At 39.3% G+C, this 24240-nt stretch overlaps 1 protein-coding gene across 1 annotated transcript; it reads right to left on the reverse strand.

Annotated features, from left to right (window-relative positions):
* Positions 1-284: 284 nt before the first annotated feature.
* ikbke (inhibitor of nuclear factor kappa B kinase subunit epsilon) lies at positions 285-22287 on the reverse strand. The gene is made up of 21 exons (XM_033965940.2): positions 22041-22287; positions 19032-19153; positions 17661-17798; positions 15723-15852; positions 14953-15134; positions 14589-14749; positions 13037-13147; positions 12016-12195; positions 10520-10716; positions 9738-9796; positions 8488-8579; positions 8307-8408; positions 6704-6749; positions 6136-6248; positions 5165-5241; positions 4632-4671; positions 4457-4558; positions 3201-3297; positions 3035-3126; positions 2029-2100; positions 285-1956 (listed from the first exon to the last, which is right to left on the reverse strand). The coding sequence occupies exons 2-21, from the start codon at positions 19128-19130 to the stop codon at positions 1905-1907; spliced, it is 2142 nt and encodes a 713-aa protein (XP_033821831.1). The 5' UTR covers positions 19131-19153; positions 22041-22287; the 3' UTR covers positions 285-1904.
* Between the last annotated feature and the right edge of the window lie 1953 nt (positions 22288-24240).

The following is a 24240-nucleotide window of genomic DNA, read 5'->3' on the forward strand; positions in this document are numbered from 1 at the left end:
GAGGATGAAGAGGAGAGGGTCAGGTGGAGCAGAGGATGAAGAGGAGGGGGTCAGATAGAGCAGAGGATGAAGAGGAGGGGGTCAGATAGAGCAGAAGATGAAGAGGAGAGGGTCAGATGGAGAAGAGGATGAAGACGAGAGGGTCAGATGGAGACGAGGGTCAGGTGGAGAAGAGGATGAAGAGGAGAGGGTCAGATGGAGATGAGGGTCAGGTGGAGAAGAGGATGAAGAAGAGAGGGTCAGATGGAGAAGAGGATGAAGATCAAAATGTAAACACACATATTAGACAAATCATTTTATTCCACACACCATGATGCCTCCTTTTATAAAAACAGTCATTTTTAACGGATTAACCAACATATTGTGCTATTAACTGGAAACAATCTATTTACCGTAAGTGAGTTTTTGAATTTGGCTTGTTAAACCTGAGATACCAGATTTTCAAACGGTGAGAGGAGGAAGTAGATATTTTATCTTCGCTCTCACAAACCGTTTGGCACATGAGCAGGATTCACATGCACTGGGTCGTATTCACAGCTTTGAAACAACTTTATTCTTACTCTAAGGTTGAAAAAAACATGGATGCAAACAGTGTACAGCGTCTGATTTAGTCACAGATGCTACTTTTAAAATATACTCTTTGGTAAAAAAATAAAAAATAAATATTTACAAGAATAAAGTTGGATACTCCAGCTTTTGTGATGCGATCTAAAATACACATTGGAAACTAAAATGCCTCAACAAAATGTGCTTTCCAATCCAGCATAAGTAGGGCTGCACGGTGTAAAAAGATAATATTATTGGGATATTTTAATATACCTTTTGGCACAGTAAGTTTGTTTAATTTAAAACAAAACCAGAACATGTCTTACTTACTAGTCAAACGTATCAAAGATAAAACCAAAACCAACCCAAGTCTCACGTAGAACTTAAGGAAAACCATGAATTCAATCGGCCATTTTGTCCCTTTTACTTTCCAAAAACACTTGGAGAATTTTGTGTTGTAGTACTGTATTTTCTGGACTATAAATATAGTGGTGCGACTTACACTTCGGAAAATACTGTATCTTTATTTTCTGATATTGAGTATTGCATCATTCAAAGTCGCAAATGATACTTAGCAACTGATGTCATCTACATTCCCTGACGGTTTGATGTTAACTGGGGGCACTGCTCTGTCTGAAGCTCTGTTACTCAAGTTAGACTTTAATCTGAGCTTTATTTAAAACACAATCTGACCATAAAGAACTGACTTAGCTGCAACTACAAAAGGCGAGCTGATTTACGCTGTTAAACGAGTCCCTCTCAAATAACATTACAGTCACAAGCTAGCTAGCATTAGCCGACGGTTTTTCAGTGAATCGCTCTCACCTTTTTGTTGAAAATCAAACGCTTAAACGCTCGTATTGATCACAGTCTCCTGCTAAATGCATTTTGTGTTGAGTTTTCAGACTATTTTAAATCCTTTTGGCTGGGTTTGCTCATATCTGCATTGCGTCACCATGGGAACTGCTGAACATTCCGCCATAGACATCCATGCAAAACAGCATCACTATAGATATTTCGGCGATATACTGTGCAGCCCTGAGCGTTAGACGAAAATAGCTGAGTCACGGTAAAACGACGTCTTCAAACTGCCGATAGCCACAGCCCATCAGCTCGTGCTCCCATTAGAGATACATACGGCGGTAATGAGGTTAGCATTGAGTTGCTATAGTCCACAAACCATTTCCTCCTTTGCTGTTCTGTGCTTCTTTAAACTCACATTTCATCGATCGACTTTGGATGCTTCCTGTGGTAATGTTATAGTCTGTAAGTGATCCCAGGCTCCTTCTTCTGACAGAGGATGTGATGGTGAAAGTCGGTAAAAACTATTTGGTCCGTTTGAGCTCAAAAAACATGGGTCACAGCGTCGAAGGCCTGCCGTCCGGTCCCGGAGAGGTCATGGCTCCCAGACTGTGGCAACATGATGAGATAAAATTAGACTGTGGTTCTAAAACAGGTCGTAAATGTTCAAATGTAGCAAACCTCTCGATGATGTTGTTGTTACACTGCAGTTCTTGGACCAAAATCTCCATCTCGTCCTTGAGCTGGTGCATCCTTAAAACAGATGGAAAATGTAAAGGTACAGTATGTAACTTTCACCTGCATGATTCAGCTGAAATAGAAAGTTCATGCTCCGTGGAGATGGATAGGATTAATTGGCTACTGTAGAAGATTATAGCAAAAAGAACATTTCCATAGAAACAAACAGGACAAGACCAACCTCTGATCAGGAAGTCAAGTTTTTCAATGCAATAAAAACAAAGAAAATATAAGAAAAAGTTTCATTTTTTCATCAAAAAGTGTTCAGGTTCAGTTGAATGAAGCTCATCGAGGCGAGCAGTTACAGGGGTGAATTTTTTGGCGTCGACTGTGAGTATCATAGCAACCAAAGAGCCAATCCAGAGGCAGGCTCTTGAAGGTAACGCCTCATCCCAACCGCACTACTAGTTGCTAACGTGAGCGGAAGCAACCTCGAAGAAAGAAGGCGCCTGATTTGTCTGTTATTAATGTTCATGTCTTGATTTACGGACAAAATAGCGAAATAAAAACACCAGGATCATGTAGAGCGAGTTAATACGAACATTTTTAGACCAAAATTACGAGTCTGACAGCAGCAGTTACAGAGAGAGGGGCGACAGTTTTTCAATAGAAAGTGAATTGGAGCCAAAAGCGCGCCCATGCTCACTTTCCATTTGGAATGCCGCGGCTAGCAGGTTAGCTATGCCATATATATACAGTCTATGATCTAAACACGGAAAAATAAGATGTAGCCGAGGATTGAAATGTGCATTTTTCCAGAACATGTGTAAACTACTAGGTTAGTAACGTTCCAATACGACATCCAGTATTCTTTCGGAGTTCGTTTCAGACTTTTTGGTGGAAATCCATTCTGTCCATTATTATTTCACTGTACAAAACCCTGTGGCACGTGGCAGGCTTTAGATATAAGAATTTTAAATATATCCAAGGGGGAGGCAGTGTTACAAACCTGGAAATCATCTGATCCTTGTCTTTTGGAGCGATACCGGTCAGACGCAAAGACTTCTCAGAATGGAGCGAGTATATGGTCTGATCTAAACTCTGTGAAAATAAACAAAAGACGTATTTATATAGTTCTACTGTTAAATGACCCGTGTGTGTTTGTGAATATGGACCTTGTACTGTTTCTTCTCAGACATCTCCAGATCAGACAAAAGTCCAGAGGAGAAGGAGTGGAAGTCCTGCAGCCGGATCTGCATCTCCTGAAGAACGCTGAGGGAAGAGGAGGGGATTATTTTTATAAAAACGTAAACGTATTACACAAAGTTGACTCTTGAGCTTTAATGTTTTAATGTTGTTACTTCGTCAAAAACAAACCTGCAGTTGCGTTTTGTTTCATTCACACATGTTGGACTAACACTTTATTATTAGTCTGTAACATTTCCAAAGCTCAAAATGCTCTGTTCCACCTGGTGATGTCATGAAGTGGTAGTTTTCAAGTTAACAGCAATTTTTTTACCTTTAGTTCAGCAGAGATTGGCAATTCCAGGGCTGAACTCATTCAAATGATTCTAGTGAAGGTGTGTGGAGTTTAAAAACACAGTGGAGCACTTCCTGTATCACCACATGATGAAACACAAGGTGGAACAGAGTGTTTTCCATTTGAGAGAAGAACTAAGCTTAAATATGCAGGATTTGTGTGTTAAACGTGTAAAACTCCAGGTCCGTTTGTGATGAGGAAACAACATTATAACACAGATCAGAAAATAGTGTAATATTGGCCCTTTAAAGCTCATTGTTTCTACACTGTTGTTTATTTATCCAACCATTTAAATATTCATATAACAAAAATAAAAGTGTTCAAACTGTAGATTTTGTATTTGCCAAATATGAACTATCCTGTGTGTGGCGCTCCAGTCTTCCTTCCCAGTAACAGTTATATAATGTTGATTTCTTGCTGCCCAACCAGGAAATAAAAATACAAACGTCACCAAAATTTTCAAACTAAGCTAGATTTTTTGTACATTTTTAAACAACTTTTCTTTTTTCCATTAAAGTTGCCTATCTTGTATTTCTTCTATTACAAATGTTTTTTATTTGACATTCCAGGAAAAGTAATAACATCTCCATGGAAACAAGCAGATAACAGAACTTCAGCAGAAAAGTTCCATTGTGTTTATGATTTTTACTGTTAAGCGAGTCCCTCTTAAATAACATTACAGTCACAAGCTAGCTGTATTTTGTTCTTCTTTTTCATCTTAAAACTTCTTTGGCAGTGTTTCCTCATGTGTGCATTGTGTCACCATGATAACTGCTGAACATTCCGCCACACACATACATGCAGAACGCCCCCAGTGTGATGTCAGAGTAATGTATATACGGATGCTTCCTGAATCTCTCTATACTTCCTGAGGTCCACAGACGACCTCACCTGCTCCATATCTGCGCGGCCGCCTGCAGCTCCCTGTACTTCACCGCACAGTCGTCTCTGAAAAGCGCCTTCACTTTCTTTATGTTGGAGGCCAGTTGGATTCTGGGAAAAAATCAGAGCTAAACTGATTAGACAACAACTCTTACACCCGAGGAATGTTACGCACAACACTCACTTTTCAAACTTGTGGATCTGCTCGTCGTTATATGGCAGCTCTGTGAAGAAAAATATAGACATGTGATGTTACTCGGAGGTAGAGTAAGCTCTCATTTGAATCTAAAATGATATTACTCGAATAAAATTGTAGTATAGTAATTATTGTGTCCATTACTATAAATACTGCTGCTACTTTGTCTATTACTACTATATCATGTTTTCCAATCTATCATAATTTATGCACATCACTGTCTTTAACTAAAAGTATCTGCTTCTGTTGAGAGTTCAAACTACTACACTGCCACCCATTGGTTAAACTGAGAACTACAGGATTCAGCTAAGGCATTTTCATACAAAACGGCAGATTGTCACAGGGATCGGATCATAATTAGATTTTTATTTTGTCATTGCCTATAGTGAAGGTGTATGGAGTTTAAAAACACAGTGGAGCACTTCCTGTGTTGCCACATGACATCCTAAATATGCAGGTTTGTCTGTTAAACATGTGTGAATGAAACAAAACACTGTTATTTTTATCCGATCCAAACGTACTTCCGATCATCCTGTCTTTCCTGTACTGTTGATGGACAGTCACAATCTTCTGCAGCAGCATCTCCATCTTCTGAACACTGAGAAGTAGAGAGGGAGGAGAGAGAGGGAGAGATGAGGAAGAGAGAGAGAGAAGAGTGGTGGGGATGAGAGAGAGAGAAGGGAAGGAAGAGGTTGAGAGAGGGCGAGTGAGCGAGGGGAAGAGAGAGGAAGAGGTAGGGGAAGAGCGAGAGGGAGAAAGGGAGATAAAGAGAGAAGGGAAAGGGAGCACGAGAGAGGGAGACAGGGAGAGAAAAGGAAGATAGTGAGAGACAGAGAAAGAGAGGGGGAAGCGAGAGAGAGAGGGGGAGGAAGAGGTAGGGAGAGAGGGAGAGTGAGAGAGGGAAAGATAGAGAGAAAAAGTGGACAGAACAAGAGGGAGGGGGGGAAGAGAGAGAGAAAGAGGGAGAGAGAAAGGAAGAGGTAGAGAGACAGGGAGAGAGGGAGACCGAGAGAGGGAAAGACGGTGAGAGAGAGGAAGAGGTAGGGGCAGAGCAAGAGGGAGAGGCACGGGAAGAGAGAAAGAAAGAGAGAAAGAGACAGAGATGGGGATGAGAGAGAGAAAGGAAGAGGCAGAGAGAGCAGGAGAGCAAGAGAGGGAAACACGGTGAGAGAGAGGAAGAGGTAGGGTAGAGCAAGAGGGAGAGAGAAGTAAAAGGGAGCACGAGACATAAAGAAAGTGAGAAAGTGAGTGAGAGGTAGAGAAGGAGGGAGGTGGAGAAAGAGAAAGAGAGTGAGAGAGAGGGAGAGAAAGAGAGCAGTAGAGAGGGGGAGGAGAGAGAGTGACAGACAGAGTGGGTAGAGCAGGAGAGGAGACCTGTTACTTCTTGGCCGTGTCAGTATTTTTAAATGTCTCTGTCCTGACATGTTGAACATTCATATGACACATTTACTCTGCCTTGTACACACTGTGCACATAAAGCTCCTCCGTGTACCTCTTGTCGTTGTCGAGTGTCTCTGAGAGTTTGGCCTGTTCGATCAGGAGATGGTCCAGTCTGTCCTGGAACTCTTGGATCCCGGACGAGTAAATGGGCAAGTGCTCATGGACCTAACGATTAAACATATAATAATTACCTTTAAATATACAACACCAGTGAAACGTTTGGACACACCCTCTCATTCAGTGTTTTTTCTTTATTTTTACTTCTTTCTACACTTTATACGTACAAAAGACATTAAATATATGAAGCAAGATATATAGTAAAGAAGTATAGAGTAGTACAATTTCTATGCTGCATAATTCCATGTATCTCACTTCATATATTTGATGTCTTCAGTTTGTATAAAATGTAGAAAGTAGTAAAAATAAAGACACTGAAATAGAAGGTGTGTCCAGACTTTTGACTCGTTGTGTACATGCTCAGAGAAATTCACATTACAACAAGGACGGAAGTATGTTTTTATCCTTGTAAATCTCAAAATGTATTTAAATATATAGTAAGAAGGGAATAATAGGTAGTAGTAAGTAGTAGTACCAATAAGTACTCACATATTTGAACTCACCTGGTGAAGTTTTTGACTGGTGTCTGCAGAGTCTACATTGGCTCCACTGAGAAAGAGAGAAACATGTTACTGTACTCGTCGTATTATAGAAAGAGAGGGAAAGAGAGGAGGGAGAGAGAGAGGGGGAGAGAGGAGGGAGAGGCAGAGAGAGAGAGAGAGGGGAAGAGAGGAGGGAGAGACAGAGAGAGAGAGAGAGGCAGAGAGAGAGGGGGGGGGGAAAGAGAGGAGGGAGAGAGAGAGAGAGAGGGGAAGAGAGGAGGGAGAGACAGAGAGAGAGAGAAAGAGAGAGGGGAAGAGAGGAGGGAGAGACAAAGAGAGAGAGAGGGGAAAAGAGGAGGGAGAGAGAGAGAGAAGGGAAGCAAGGAGGGAGAGACAAAGAGAGAGAGAGAGGGGAAAAGAGGAGGGAGAGAGAGAGAGGGGAAGAGAGGAGGGAGAGACAGAGAGGGGAAGAGAGGAGGGAGAGACAGAGAGAGGGAGAAAGAGAGAAAGGGAGAGTGAGAGGGAGGCAGGGAGAGAGAGGGAAACAGTGAGAGAGAAAGAGAGAGGCAGAGCGAGGGGTAGAGGTTGAGAGGGAGAGAGCGAGAGAGAGGAAGAGTTACGGGTAGAGAGAGGGAAAGACAGCGAGGGTGAGAGAGAGCAAGGAAGAGGTAAGATTAGAGAGAGGAAGAGAGAGGGAGAAAGAGAGAAAGGGAGAGTATGACAGGGAGAGAGGGAAAGACAGCAAGAGGGAGAGAGAAAGGGTGAGGTAGAGTGAGGGCTAGAGGAAGAGAGAGGAAGAGGTACGGGTAGAGAGGGAAAGAGAGAGGAAAGGAAGGGTTAGAGAGAGGAAAAGAGAGGGAGAGAGATGGCGAAAGAGAGAAAGGGAGCGTGAGGGGGGGCAGGGAAATAGAGGGAAAGACAGCGAGAGGGAGAGCGAAAGAGAGAGGCAGAGCGAGGGGTAGAGGTTGAGAGAGAGAGAGAGAGAGAGAAAGAGTTATGGGTAGAGAGAGCGAAAGACAGCGAGGGCGAGAGAGAGCAAGGAAGAGGTAAGATTAGAGAGAGGAAGAGAGAGGGAGAGAGAGAGGGAGAAAGAGAGAAGGGAGAGTGAGAGGAGGACAGGGAGTGACAGGGAAAGACAGCAAGAGGGAGAGAGAAAGGGTGAGGTAGAGTGAGGGCTAGAGGTAGAGAGTGAGAGAGAGAGAGAGAGAGAGAGAGGAAGAGGTACGGGTAGAGAGAGGGGAAGAGAGGGACAGAGATGGAGAAAGAGAGAAAGGGAGAGTGAGGGGAGGTAGGGAAAGACAGCAAGAGGGAAAGCGAAAGAGAGTGGTAGAGCAAGGGGTAGAGGTAGAGAGAGAAAGAAAGAAAGAAAGAAAGAAAGAGGGAAAGAGTGTGAGAGAGGGAGAGAAAGAGGAAAGTAGAAAGAGAGACAGACAGAAAGATAAACATAAAGTGTACCAGTCCAAATGTGTGCCTGGTAGTGTGTGTTTATGACGATGGAACAGCACTGTAACACGGTCAAATGCTTAAAAAGTAAGTTGTTTCTTTTATTTTCGGGTTAGTCCATTTTCTGTTTGTAGGTAAACCGCAGATATCTTCATTTATTATTGTTATTGCTGATACTCACAGGGTGTGTATCCTTTGCTCAACGTTAAAACAGGACTGAAGTCTTAAGGTGATCTTTGATATGCTGTACATGGCCTCTCTGCATTCTCCACGTAACTTCATACTAAAATATAAATAAAATGGATTGAAAACAACATAATAAAACAACACAATAAAGGTAATAAACACATGTAGAGTCTCACATGTAGCAGTAGTATCCTTGTAACAGCAGGTCTCTATGTAAGTGCAGCATTTTGACTATTCGAAGATACTGGTGAACGACTCCGACTATCACCTGAAGAAAATACACGGTTTATACAGGACTCATGGTTTTTACCTTTAAATGTCAAAACAGGAGATTTAAAGGTCTTATATTACGCAAAATGTACTCTTGAAGTCATGTTATGTTGTTGTTACCTCCTCAAAAACATACCTGGAGTTGTGTTTTGTTTCACACATTTGAGTAATTATTTATTATTATTATCATATTTTTTGGACTATACTATACGCTCCAGTGTATAAGTGGCAAAAAGCGTAATAATGAAGAAAAAAACATATATAAGTCGCACTGGAGTATAAGTGGCATTTTACAAAATCTGAGACCAAGAACAGACATTTTATCTTTAAAGGCAAATTATAATAATAATAAAACAGAACAACAGGCTGAATATCAGTACAGCACGCTAACAACACATTTATATTTATTCAGCGACATGAAGCATAGACAGAACTGAACACGTGTCTGGCTTGTTAATGTAAGATATTAACTGTTAATCAGATAATTAAAGCATAAAAAACAAGCTAACAAGTTTACTCTGGATCTCACTCCAAATCACTAAATCCACTGAATTCTTCATCCTCGGTGTCGATTCTGAACCACTCCACCTGCTCCGGGGGTAGATGGCTGTCATACTGGTACACGAGCCTAGAGCGCCCTCATGCAGTCGTCAGTGTGACAATAACGAAGATGTGAACTTATATATTTTAATAATTTCACATATAAGTCACATCTGAGTATAAGTCGCACCCCCGGACAAACTATGAAAAAACGTGTGACTTACACTCCAGAAAATACGGACTAGTCTGTTTACATCCCCAAAGCTGAAAATGCTCTGTTCCACCTTGTGATGTCATGTAGTGGTAGTTTTCATGTTAACAGTTACTTTTGCCTTTAGTTCAGTAGAGAAGAACTGAAATTATCCAAATGATTCAAGTGAAGGTGTGTGGAGTTTAAAAACACAGTGGAGCACTTCCTGTATCACCACATGACGTCACAAGGTGGAACAGAGTGTTTTAGTTTTTCAGTTTGAGAGAAGAACTCGGCCTAAATATACAGGATTTCTGTGTTAAACATGTGTGAATGAAACAAAACACAACTCCAGGTCTGTTTGTGATGAGGAAACATTATAACATAGATCATAGAATAGTGTAACAAAAGGAGCAGGAGGATCACCTTAGTAAAACTGTAGTCTGCAATAACATCAAATTTAGGTGGGATGACGGGAGACTCCGCTGTGGAACAAAAGACAAAGATAATTCAAAACTGATCTGATGATGTAAACGGAAAAACTACGACTCATGCAATTACTATAATAACTTTAAACCAAAACAAACATTAAGCTCACTCTATGGAGACACACAACTGACTAATCTTTAACAAAGAAAAAAAGCAAAACTGCATTTTTTTTTTTTAAAGTACCATCATTTTCTCAAACAACAAAATATTCTGTCTTATTCTGCGTAAAAACTGCTTCTTTTTTTTTTCACAAATTGGGTGTGAACAGTTTTATTGTGAATTATTAACTCAATCAGCACCATTTTTTATTTATTTTTTCATTTAATTGTAATATGAACTCAACCTGTCCACAGACTGAGGTGGCTTATGGCATATTTAAATGTTTATTTGTCTATGTTTCGTCCCTGAGCAAATAAATACATTCAAATTCACAAATTAAGAAGAATTAACTGTGAAAATATATTTATGTATAGGGTTAAAATCAAAGCCATTTTACCCTGAGCAAGCAAGTCACTGTTTTAATTAAATGCACTGACTTCTACAATCACACCATTCTAATTTGTAGTAATCTGAATTTGTATTTGTTTTACACCTGATGCCCTCCCACATACTGTCTTTATTTATGTCAGCACAAAATGGCTTTAACTAGCATTTGAAAGATGGAAAACTTTACTTCTATTTGCACTAATTTAGCCACGAAGCATTAAAACCCGTCTTACGCTCTCTGAAGGGCAGGCTGGGGTTGTTGTTGGGGCTGTAGCTGAGCAGCAGGAGGGGGCGCTGTGGGGACGTGTGGGGCAGATTGATCACCTTCATGCTGCCCTCTAGTGGCAGCTCATGTCCTAGGTGGAGTAACATCTGCTGCTGAGGAGGTACTTTGGTCTGATTGAACACCTCATCCAGAAACACAGACAGTCTGAGGAGGGACACAGGACGTTAGAGTCTCACTTTGCACTAAAACGCCCCTGAAAACTGTCAGAACGCAAATGTTTTGAGCTGGTTTATGATTCATATTTTTGTAATCACTAGAGCAATTCAGGAGAAGCAAAAACCGGCACAAAGTTCAACGTATTCTGAAATAAGGTCATTTTTTTCACATGAGCTATATAAAAGTGGTGCATTATTAAGGTAAGGTACATGTTATTGTCCCTGTAGGGAAATGTGTCCTCTGCATTTGACCCATTCTTCAATGTGGCTGTGTAAACCTGTCAGGAGCAGGGACCCAGCTCTAGATCATGAGCGAGGCTTGGTTTGGACGTACCTGGAGAAGAAAAATTCAATTCTGTCCACTGGATAAAAGTTTTACAGCGAAAATGCACTTTGTCCAGTTAACAGAACAGATTTTTTCTTTTGCTCTGGATCATACCTGGACGACTGAGGGATTACACAGACGACTTACCTAAATATTATATAGCACTTTTCAAAAGACTCAAAGGCAATTTGACGTATTGAACATGTTTTGGGTTGATAGAGAAACCGGAGAGAGTCTAGAGGAAACCCACCCAGACACGTGAGGACAGGTTTGGGAGTAGAACTGGTAACCTTCTTGCTGTGAGGTGAGAGTGTTAGCCACCTACCAGAAAGTGTTTGCGCTGGCCCCTAACCTCCATTTTAAATTATAACATCATCGTCTAATCTAGGATGTCACGAATGAAACCTATTGAAAACGTGAATCATTAAAGGTCCTATATTACACAAAGTTGACTCTTTTGAGTTTTAAACCATGTTATAATGTTGTTATCACCCCACAAACATACCCGGAGTTGTGTTTTGTTGCATTTACACATGTTTGAGTAACCCTGGATTATTAGTGTGTAACATCCCCAAAACTGAAAATGCTCTGTTCCACCTTGTGATGTCATGCAGTGGTAGTTTTCATGTTAACAGTTACTTTTGCCTTTAGTTCAGCAGAGAAGAACTGAAATGATCCAAATGATTCTAGTGAAGGTGTGTGGAGTTTAAAAACACAGTGGAGCACTTCCTGTATTACCAAATGATGACATCACAAGGTGGAACAGAGTGTTTTCAGTTTGAGAGAAGAACTCAGCTTAAATATGCAGGGTTTGTGTGTTAAATATGTGTGGAAAAAAAACCCCTCCAGGTCTGTTTGTGATGAGGAAACTACATTATAACATAAATCAGAGAACAGTGTAAAACGGGCCCTTTAAAGTCACTGCTGGGGCCACATAAAAGTACCGGTTCCATGTGTACGTACGTGCTGTAGTGGTGTATGTAGATGCAGTGCTCAGAGGCCTGCTGCAGACAGAACACATGAACAGGGAGTCTCTGCAGGATGTTTGTGGTCACGGTGAAAAAACGGTCAAATCCCCAACACTTGTCCTGATCCGCCTCCAGGACACCGGCCAGGACGGGGACCAGCTGCAGCCGGAGACCCCTGAGAAGACAACACAAAATGGAAACGTGGGTAAACAAGAAAACAATAACATATTTTGAACTGTGGTGTGTTGCTAAAGAAAGACATCATGACTAATGGTAATATTGAAAGTGTTCCAGGCAACTGAAACAACCGCAAAGCGTAAACTCTGTTATAAATGTAAAACACATGATAGACTGCAGTGAATAAACAGCAGAATGAATCATGTTAGTACTTGTTCAATATCTTTAATTATGCGTAAAAGTTATTTATTCAACTCTACAGCTCAAATCTTGTTGTAATACAAAATTAAAATGGCGGTAGCAGCTCAGTTGATACAGAGCTTGTCCATTGATCCGAAGGTTGCCGGTTTGAATCCCGCTCCCACAATGAATGCTGTGTCCTTGAGCAAGACACTTAACCCACCTCACCCCCAGTATCTGTGCACACTGGTGTATGAATGTGTGAGTGAATGTGTGAGTGGTTCCTTGATGTAAAGCGCTTTGAGTGACTTGAAGGTGGGAAAGCGCAATATAAAAATGTGATGATTTACCACTAAAATAAAATCAAAATGGTGCAAATTTTCATACAAATACGTGATACGTGATGCAGGCACTGTAAGATTGTACTAAAAAGATCTGCGAAACAGGTAGACCGCGAAAGGTGAACCGTGATATAGTGAGGAACAACTGTATTCTTTTGAAAAATGTCCTATCGATCAAAGTGAGGAAGTGTTTGCCGTAATGTCTAAACCTAATATGGGCCCAACACATGCGTTTCTATTTACAGCAGGAGGAAGTTGAAGTTATTAATGCAAAATAAAGATAATGGTATTTCCTAATAGTATCAGTGCTGTTCCTACTGTGAGAGTCTGCAGCTGTGAGGAAGCTGGTAGCTCCACTCGATGGGCCCTGCCTCCACTCTCTGCACTCCGGCTATGGCTCCAGTCGGCTTCTCTGTGGTGATTTTGTACCTGAAAACACAATCGTAAACATATACAATTGATCTGTCAGTGCTTCTTATTGTTAAAAAAAAAAAAAAGAAAAAAAAAGAGAAAGTTAAATTACCAAATTAAACGACACAAAAAATGAATTATAATTTTTTCCTGTTTTTTATTGTGTTATTTTTGTGATATCAACATTTTTTTATATATATTTTGACAGTCTACTCCAGAGATGGCATGCCAAGTCTGCAAGTAACGTATCTTGTACAGCAAATGCTTATTTCTATTGTACACAGATTTAAAAAAATATATATTTTACTCAAAAAACTCAAATAAGGCTTATAAATTAGAGCATATTTTGGAATTAGCAATGAAAATCACTTCTTTTGACATTTTGATTTGATGATGCCACTGTATTTGTATAAACTGTATAAAAAGGTCCTTTGACATGTGTTTTAAAGTTTAGTCCAGGTAACGATTATAAATATACAATTACAATTAGACCTGTCACAATGAAAATGGTAAATTTAAGGATTTTGACAGTTTGAACAATGAATATTAGTTTGAAAATTATGACTTTTTCAGATATTTTCAATTGCTGAATTATTTTGAACATAACACTGACGTCAAAACAGACCTTAATGATCCAATACTTACAATATTCCTGAAAGCTTATAAGAACAATACAATCAAAGGGGCTATTGCTAAGTTAAAATTATGACTGGCTGAATGTTTGTGACTCTCAGTGGAGGTGTACAAATTCTCATATTTTGGCGGGAGTTTAGTTGGAAATGCTTGATGCTCTTCTTTATCTTTGGAGCTGGGAATGCTGGATGTTGGAGACAGTGCGGGGAGCAGGGAGCTGATCACTGGCACATATTCTGGGATGGCCCAAAGATACAACCATTTTGAGTCGAGCTCCACAGGACAGTAGTCAGTATACTTAAGGTAAACGTGACATTACAATCTTCAACTCTTTATCTTGGTCATTTTGATAATCAGCTTCAACGAACATAAAGACATCACTCTCTTTGTATAAAGTTCTGTTTACGTGTAATTTAATAATAATAAGAAGAATCACAATAATCACTATATCGACTTCTCGTGCAACATATGAAACCTGGATCAGTATATTTTGGGGTTCAATATTTATCATGTCCATATTTCTGTTGCAATAGCATGCAGATTTCTGGTATTTTTTTATGTAATATGGTAGGATTTGAGCTGTACTGGGATGAAAAAGTAACATCCAGGACTAGTTATTGGTTCATTCTGCTATGTATTTGCTGCAGCTCATGTCTTTTAATGATACTGTATTTAATATTTTGATTAATGTTTGCAGTTCGATTTCATTTCTTACAAATAAACCAGGTAAAAGAACATACAGCAAACCCTTCGTAACTGCTTCACGTGTTCCTTACCACTGTGTAGAAGCAGTTATATAAAAGTACGTGAGTGTTGTTGTTCTTACATGGTGGGCTTGTTCCTGCGGGGGCCTCCAAACGGCATAAAGGGCAGGGTCCCGGTGGCCGCGTGGTAAAACGTGACTCCAATGCTCCACAGATCCACGTTTACTCCGTATGATTTCTGATGAGGTGTTCTGAGGACGGCGCGCTCGTACATGTCTGGGTGCTGTGCAGAAAAGAACATGCTAAAGCTATGAACATTTCTATCATTTCTTAGCGGGTCCATAAGAGGCAGACAAAATGTTTTTATGTCGATCACTGTATGTAAAGTCTTGACTGTGATCGTGTGTACTTGTACTGTGGGTGATGCCACGTGACAGGATGCAGAGCGTTGGGTCACAGATGGAGTCCAGATAAAGCCGCTCTCACCAGATACTCCTCGGTGCCGTAGATGGACATGAATTTCTCGTCGTCCTCCAGTTCTCGCGCGGCTCCGAAGTCGGTGAGTTTGTAAACGGAGCGGCCGTCCTCCCCGACCTGACGAATGATGTTACCTGGTTTAATGTCCCTGTGCACCACGCCGTTCTCACGCAGGTGGTTCATGCCCTGCACTGGAACAAAACAGAAATGAATGAATGAATGAATAGATATGTTTCAAGATCGCTTTAGGGCTTTACATAATAACAAACTTACAATTTAAAATAGGAACACATTAAAGGTGCATTTTGCAACTTTTCTGGTGAAGAATCTGTCACCTGCTTGTTTCCATGGAGATGTTATTGCTTTGCCTGGAATGTCCCACAGTATGGCCAAGTAGTTCAATACTAATTAATACCAGAACTAGCATCAAAACTAGGTACTCACTTGAACAGATATCAGTACTAAAATTACTGTTATTAAATAATATATTGTTTTAAATTGTACATCTCTGACATTTTTTCATTTAAATGTTTTTTGTTTTTGTTTTTTTCATTATTTTGAAGCCCACAGATAGGACATTTTCTGTATAGTTTAAGAATGGTTTGGATTCTAGTATAAGGTCACTCCTTTGAATGAAGAAACTAGTATTATTTAATGTTGAAAAATACATTATATTGTCCATTTTCAACATGTTATAATCAAGTTAGTATTAAGCATTTATTTCAGTGCTGAAATCAATCAAAACATTGATATTTGGAGCAGTAATAAGATGCACTGACCTACACATTGCAGCACAGTGAGGAACTCGGCCTCGGCCAGACCAAAGGCGTTCTCGGGGTCCTCCAGGACACCCAGCAGACTGCCCCCGGGACAATACTCCATCACCAGAACCTTCTGCTTCGACGGCAGCTTTCAACACAACACACATCTTTGGTTAGCATAAATATTTGAATAACAATGCAACAGTATCTAAATAACACATCATGGAGTCATATTTCAGAATCCAACATCAAAATTAGGCTTGTCAGAATAAAACATTTTGGAGAAGGATATACTGTTAAAAAAATAATATTGGAATTACTTCATGCCACTGACACTTATCCAAACACATGACACTACAGACAAATGAAGCTATCAACATTTCCATCGTTTCTCAGCCTGTTGAGGCTAGAGCAGTAACAGGGGTGAATTTGGAGCAGAGTTTCATATTAGGAATTCTGAACACAAGAATCATAGCAACCAAAGAGCCAATCCAGTGTGGCTGATGAAGGTAATGCCCCTTCCCACCTGCACCGCTGATGTAGCACGAAGCGAGTGCTTAGCAACACTGTCAATCAATCCTGTTGCTAACGCTAGCAGGAGTGACCTTGGGGAAAGAAGGCACCTGAATCGTCTGTTATTATCTTGATTAACAGACACAATAGTAAAATAAACCCCAGGATCATGTAGAGCAGGTTAATACAAACATTTTAAGACAAAATAATGAGTCTGACAGCAGCAGTTACAGAGAGAGGGGCCACAGTTTTTCAATGTGAAGTGAAATGGAACCAGAAGTGCACTCATGCTCTCTTCCTATTTGGAACACAGGAGCTAGCAGGTTAGCTATGTCCATTTATATATACAGTACAGTCTATAGCACATGTGTCAAACTCAAGGCCCACGGGCCAAATGTGGCCCTACACATCCTTTTATGTGGCCCTCGACAGGGTAAATTAAAAGGTATGATGGTCTTAAAATGTCAATTTAACTGGAGATACAGTTACATAGCCACATTATTACATCTATCTATGCAAATGCAATATTTGTAACTTGAATAAGTAATAAATACAGTTAAAAAAGTAAAAAAAAGTTAAAGAAGTAGTTAGACTCATCTGGCGCTTTGAAGGCAGCTATTTTGCTGATGTGGCCCTCGGTGAAAATGTGTTTGACACCCCTGGTCTATAGTCTCAAAGCTAACAGTCACTTTTATTAAAATAAACAACCTATTAAAATTTGAATTAATTAAAATAAAGACTATCCAAATATTTTTATATGTAGAATACTTCTGTTTGGGGCACAATTTTAATATTTATTATTCTTCAAAATTAGCATTAGCGTAGCATTGAGACACAAACTTGTCTCTTTCTAAACACAGTAGTGTCCTCTGGTCAAGTATTAATTTTATTTATGTAGTGTTTAACATGTTGTCAGTGACATCCATGCACAGTTCCCTGTCCATCTTTAAGTATTTATTCATTTTATCGTGACTCGGTAAAAACCTCCAACAGTTGGACAGGAAGTAGTGAGGTTGCCGGGCGCAGTTGTGAACTGAATAAAATAAGCAGACAGCAAAAATCTTGGTTGACTAAAACACCACCAATAATCCACAAAACGACTAAAGGCCGAGAGCTCTAATGGGTGAAGTGTCTTGCCCAAGGACACAGCTACAGTGTGAACAGGTCTGAGCAAGGTACTGGGGGGATCATGGTAAAAAAGATTTCAAACAAACATCTGAATGTTTCTGAAATCAAATAAAAACATGAACAAACATAAACTAGACAAATGAGGGGATCATAATAGTGCCAGCGTTGACATCTGTGTTATGTTTCATCTCTGTACCACGTGGAGTCTGCAGACTGCAGTGAATCTAGTCATATCTTTCTCTTGGGATCTAATTTTCCAGCCCTTCATCTCGTTCTCAGTGGTTGTCTGGATATGTTCCCGTCTGTCTGCCGTACCTCCTCCACGGCGTGCAGTCTGATGATGTTGTTGTGGTTGAGTTTGCGCAGCATTTCAAACTCTCTCATCTGAACCTCATGTGGGCGGTTGTAACTGACCACATTAAAAACTTTCACCGCCACCAGCTCCCCGGTCCGCTGAGCAAAAGGGAAAAAAGGGTTGGAAACAGTTTAATATCCACTTTTATCAGCAGAACGTAGTACATTTACGTTAAGACTGCAACTAACTATTATGGTAAATGGTAAATAGTCACATTTTTATACTGCGCTTTTCCACTTTCAAGGAACTCAAAGCACTTTACATCACGGAACTACTTATACATTTATATTAATTGCAATTAATCGATTAACTTGTCTCAGTCCTTAATGGCTCACACCATGGACACTGAATATATTCAAAGAAACACAAGTTTAAATGGTCTTCAATGGGAAAGGTTTGAGTTGTTGTTAGAACTATTGTTAGCGTTGGGAAGTAACTAAATACATGTGCTTAAAATCCATATTCTGGATGCTAATTCTGAGTAACTGTATACGGTACGTTTACTTTTTCATTTGGTAGTACTCAGAATACAGTTACTTTTCTAAAATCAAAGGAATACTTGGCGGTATTTGATCACATAGTTTAGGCTTTGGACTGCACGATATTAGTGAGACAAACGACTTATCCGTCTTTAAGTAGTAGCGACGGGACCAGACCTGTCACAATAACAAATTTGGAAGCACAATATATCACTACAGAGAAATATTGCGATGAACGATAATATTTAAACTACTTTTTGCCACTAATTAAGATTTAAATAAAGCAAGATAATCTCAGTAAACTGTTTTTAAATAGACGGTTTCACTTAAAGACAAGAGCTGCAACAAATACATAGCATAAAGCAACGATAATAAGCCATAGAAGTGACTTATTCAACCCTCTACAGCTCAGATTTTATTGTGCTGCAACAAAAATACCCCAAATCTCCACACTTTTGCAAAGAAAAAGTAGCCGTGATAAATACTGAGCCCCAAAACATATTGTCCCAGCTTCATATACTGAACCATAAGTCGATATAGTGATTATCGTGACAGGCCTAATGGGACAAGATCCATAAAGGACAATAATATTTAATTCCAGTTTTTAATCATAATTCAGTGAGTTCTTGGGTTTAATCATGAATAGAAATAATCAGGTTCAACACTTTTGAATATTTCATGCCAAAGTACAATGTATTTAATAGGAACATAACTTAATTCTTAACAATAACAAACAGTGCAGCAAAAATTAAGCTGGTTGTAATTATATGTCATGTTTTTTTCACGATGATATACTGCAACTCAGAATAAAAGTATTCTAAGTATGTAATGAGTGAGAGTTCGTAGTAGTACCTTGTTGCGAGCCTTATAGACACTGGCTGTAGCTCCCTGTCCGAGGACGTCCTGCAGTGACCACAGGTAGTTGGCCGTACTCGCCGTCATCACCGCCATCTTTGAACCAGCGATTTAAAACACTGAGAGAGACGAGGAAAAACAAAACATGGGGAAATACAATGGATTTTTGTGAAACGTATTAAATCATGAATAAGGCAAAGGCAAAGAAGTGGATAACTTTCAAAACCGTATTAGTTTTCTTTGTCCTAAGAACTCAACTTAATGCACAAATTAGCTACATTTATATCATTTTAATAAAGATGTAATGGAGAGGTCCACAGCCAATGGACTTTGGAAGAAATGTAAATATTTTTGTGTTAAAATCATCAATCTTAGTTTCCGAAAATTCATACTGAAAGACTAAACTGAAAGAGTAAACAAAATGGGGGAAAAAATGTGGTCAATCAATATGAAAAAGTAGTTTTAAAAGTGATACTGGAACTGTATCCATTATAATGCTCCAGTTAGTCTTTCGCCCACGAACACATAGAGAAAGTGTCAGCAGTCACCTCCAGCCTCTCTCTCTCTAAAACCTTCAAATCAGGCTAGAAATATAGAGGTAATAATGCACTCAGACTTGAACTTTAACAGCCACATCAAATCAGTAACATCTGCAGCTTTTTATCATCTAAAAACGTTGCAAAAATCAAAGGTAAACTGTCAAAACCAGACTCAGACTTATCGATGCTTTTGTCTCCAGGAGGTTAGACTACTGTGATTTGTTGTATTGTGATTTTAATGTCTTTCTTATTCTGCAAAGCACTTTGAATTACTTCGTGTACAGATTGTGCTTTGCCTAGAGCGACTTATAATGGAAACTATTGTAGTAGTTGTCCCGATGTTTAGTTGTTGTTTTTTTTAAATTAGAATCACATAGAACAGAAAACATGTTATTGTCAGATGTTATTATAGGCCTATTAGGGTGAACAGATTCTCAAAATTCCACACTGGGACACACAGGGTTGAGACGGTTTGTGTAAATAAAACTGTGAAAATTGTAACATTGTCCTATTAATATTATTATTGTTCTCACTCGTGGGTCAGTCATAATCAGAGGGACTTCTGCCGGTGTATTTTTTGCAATTTGGTCATTTTCAAGCTCAGTTTTGTGTATATTAGTCATGATAATCACTATACTAACTTTCAATAGACCATAGAGCAGGGGTGTCCAAACTTTTCTCATTAAATATTTGATATGAGATTGTTAAAGTAGAATTTCAGAAATATACAGTTTAAAGTACTGTTTCAGGTAATTTGGGCCAATTCACCTGGAAGCTTGAGGGCCAAAAAAAATTGGTCTGAGGGCCGCATTTGGCCCCCGAGCCGCAGTTTGGACATGCCTTCCACAGAGGGAACAATCATTTTTGGAGATCAATGTTTATCATGGGTAGGAATGGGATGATAAACAATAATACCATTTATCGTGATGAAGAGTTGACAATAATCGTTTGTAGGACATTTTATATAATCATGAGAATCGCCAACAAAGATAATCGCCATTGTATCGCCAGAATGTGCAGAAAAAAACGACTTATCCACAGGGAGTCGACCAGGGGGGACAAAGGGGTCTGCTGTCCCCGGGTTTAAGGCCCCAGAATTGGACTCTCTTCTTATTAATTTGCATTAGATGGGGGCCCATGTGAAACTTCTTGCCCCAGGCCCCCACATTTCAGTTGACGGCCCTGCTCATCCAGAATATTCTCCACTAGATCGTAGCTGTTTTCACTGATGGCAAAGTACAATAGTATAACAGTTCTTTAAACACGGAACTTACTCACTCATAAGATTAAAATTATAATTATTAATATCCACATAACATTTGTATCGTGACGGCTCTAATTTTAGTCATAATATTTCCCCATTTACGGTTGTTGCAGGTCAGATTGGTAATTTCTTGAATAAAACTGTGTCAAATCTCTGGTTTTGGATGAATCTGCGGGGACAGGGGACACAGGGCTCAAACCTGGGACTGTCCCGGGTCAATGAGGACGTCTCATCACCCTGTACTATATACTTAGCTTGTTACCGTATTTTAATGGAGTAATTCACCCTTAAGCAGTACTGGAAAGTAACAAAGTACAAGTCGTGAAGTACTGTACTTAAGTAGAATTTTTAGGTATCTGTGCTTTACTTAAGTACATTTTACAGTGGATACTTTTTACTTTTGCTTCACTACATTTGAGAGCAGTATCTGTACTTACTACTCCACTACATTTTAAACTGGACTAAAAAGTAAAAAGTACTTTTCATATGATTTGAGGGAGTATTTTGACCATGTTCGTGGTAACATCCTGACTAACGTTTTCGAGTTCAAGCTTCAACTTTGAGCAAAACAAATAAATCCACAAAATTCATAAGAAAAATTAAAAAATGTATTCGTATTGCTATTGTTGACATTGACTAATGTTTTAAATCTGTATCACTGCACTTAACTTGAAATACTCTTACTTTTTACTCTTAAACACTAGTATTTCTCCTAACACTTTTGGATACTTAAATACTTTTACTTAAGTAGATTTTTTTCTTTTACTATTTGCCTCTGTAGCTGTACTTTTAATTAAGTAACAAAACTGAATACATCTTTACACCACTACTGATGTCAACATGTGGAAAAGAGCCTATTTCACTTTTATTACACGTTTATTGAAGTATCTTACATGTATAACAGTCATAAATATAAGTTGAAGGACACCACTAGGGCAGGAAAATCTCTGTTTAGTTTGTGTTATGACATTTGCACACGACAGGAGTTTGGATCAAGTCAGCACAAGTGTAATAAGTTCAAGTGTGCCCTCATTTCTTTCTGTTAAAAAAGACAAACTGACAAAAGTTTCTTGTAAATTAGGCCACCAACGTGTTATTTAGCTGCCCTCGTCCCTAACAACAAACCAGACCAACTTGAAAACCGTATAATATTCAGAAAAACAACACATTTAAAGTTGAAACCCTCGGTGCGCACAGCCTCACCTGTTTGGCTCCACACAGGGGCAGGTGGAGCGCACGCCGCAGCCGCAGGACGGGCTCGATCTCCGGGGGGTTTTCTGGAGCAGACCCGGGAGTTGGTGGCTCATTCGCGGCGTGCTGTTTAGGAAGTGTCGCTCTGTCTTTTTTCTACGCCCATAATCTGACGAGGAACCCGGAAATCTACGTAGGCTGCGTGTGCAAAAGTGTGTTCCGGTGCGTACAGCCGCCCCCTCACAGCCTGAACACACGCACCAGCAAAGATTCTATCAGTGTGTTTGGGGAAAAGAAGCATCTGAGAGATTTTTTATCAAATAAGAAACAAAACCTCTCAGCCAGTTTTCCCACAGAAACACCGATGTTATTAAAATACATGTTGTAAGAGATTTATTTATTTATTTATTTTTATTTGAAAGAAGTATTTTTACAATGTTTACTTGCTGTATTTATGATTTATTTTCAGGTTTTTGGTCACAGAAATATATTACTTAGATTAACTCAAAAACAATTGTTTATGAGTTCACATATGGGCAGGAGAATGGGAAATGGGATTATTTTGGATTACATAATGTGCTTTAATATCAGAACTGACAAAACCTGATCTGTCTGATCTCTGAAGCAGGACTGGGCCTGGTTAGTGTGTGGATGGGAAACACCAGGTGCCACAGTGGAGCAACTGTGGCTCTTCTGCATAATGTTGTTGTGTCCTTTGGCACACACTTCACCCACATGGCCTAGCCGTGAAGACAGTGAGTGAGTGTTGGTGGTGCTGTCCCAGCAGAAATGTCCCAGGTGTTCCTCTTTTTGACAAATTTGCTACAAGCGAAACATAAAGAGGGGCATAAATTGTCACTATTTCACCACCAGAGCGTAGAGTGAGTCTCACAAGCACAAATGTGCATTACATTCTATTCCTGCTGATGGAAATTACGCTACTTAAATTATAATATATAAATCGCTGCATAACATGTTTTTCATAAGCTTAGTGTTGCTGCACTGTCCCTTTAAATGTACACTAACCTTTCTGGGAGTGTCCAAGGAGACAGACAAAAGCACATTTTGGTTGCTAAAGTATTAATACATATGAAAGATTAAACTTGTAACTATAGTGGAGTACTAAAAAATATACAATATATATTTTAACAAAGCAGCGAGTCATTTTTATAGCAAGCAATGTTTATTAAAAAAACAGATTTACTACAAGAACTACACATAGAATTATATAAGGCCTATTTGATTAAACCACTATTGCTATTACTGTACATTAATATTGTACCAAAAAAGGAGAAGAAAACTGAAATTGTACCTCTGAAATGTACAAGTGTGTATATACAAAGTACATCTGACACAGGATTTTCCAGAAATACAGATAAAACTATAAATAGATTTAACATTACAGTCTCTTTTTTAGTTTTAATTTCCACAGGACACAACAAATGCATTTATCACAATATTCAGATCATCCGCACACAGTTTGCACACAGGCCATAGGGTTGTTCAAGTGCACAATGATTGGTTTTAGAGATGGTGTTTCTATGCACAAAAATCTGGCATTAACAAAGAAAATAATGTACATTTTTATAACGAAATTAACATTAGGAATGCATTTTGTGCTCTAGCGAATAGAAAGTATAAGAGGAGAAAGTTCACTGTGGTTAGACTGGCTGGAAACTCATTGTGTATGTATGTGTACTCCAGAGAAACTGTACTTTCAAGGGGCGAAGCTGAAGCTGATATGCGTTACTCTACTCCGTATGTCTGAGTTTGAGAGACGTATGACTAATTACTGTAGGAAAATTCAAGTGGGTCAACATTTCGGCCCACTTGGAAACCCGCTCTTGTTCCGGAAGTAAATTTTCCACAATTTTTTTCCAATATACTTCTCAAAAACTTTGTTTAAAGACACAACGGAGGCCAACAGATACGCAAACCAGGTAACTAATGTCTATAATGCGGTTGTTTAAGTTCAAATAGCAAATTTAAAACCAAAAATTCTGCAAAAGGTTTTAAAAACATAGGGGTTACGTGTTTCTGTTTCTATTGTAAGGCTTGTTGTCATTCGTTACCATGGTTACTTTCAAACGTAGAGTATATATATTCTTTTCGGAAAGTCTAGGAATTGGGAATTTCCATCGGGAACCAACCAAGCGATCCCTGTTTGAGCTCCATTTGAACAACACAATCAGCCAATCACAGAAAAGTCTCA

Source organism: Periophthalmus magnuspinnatus, chromosome 5 (genome assembly GCF_009829125.3).
Source record: "Periophthalmus magnuspinnatus isolate fPerMag1 chromosome 5, fPerMag1.2.pri, whole genome shotgun sequence".
NCBI classification, from domain to species: Eukaryota; Metazoa; Chordata; class Actinopteri; order Gobiiformes; family Gobiidae; genus Periophthalmus; species Periophthalmus magnuspinnatus.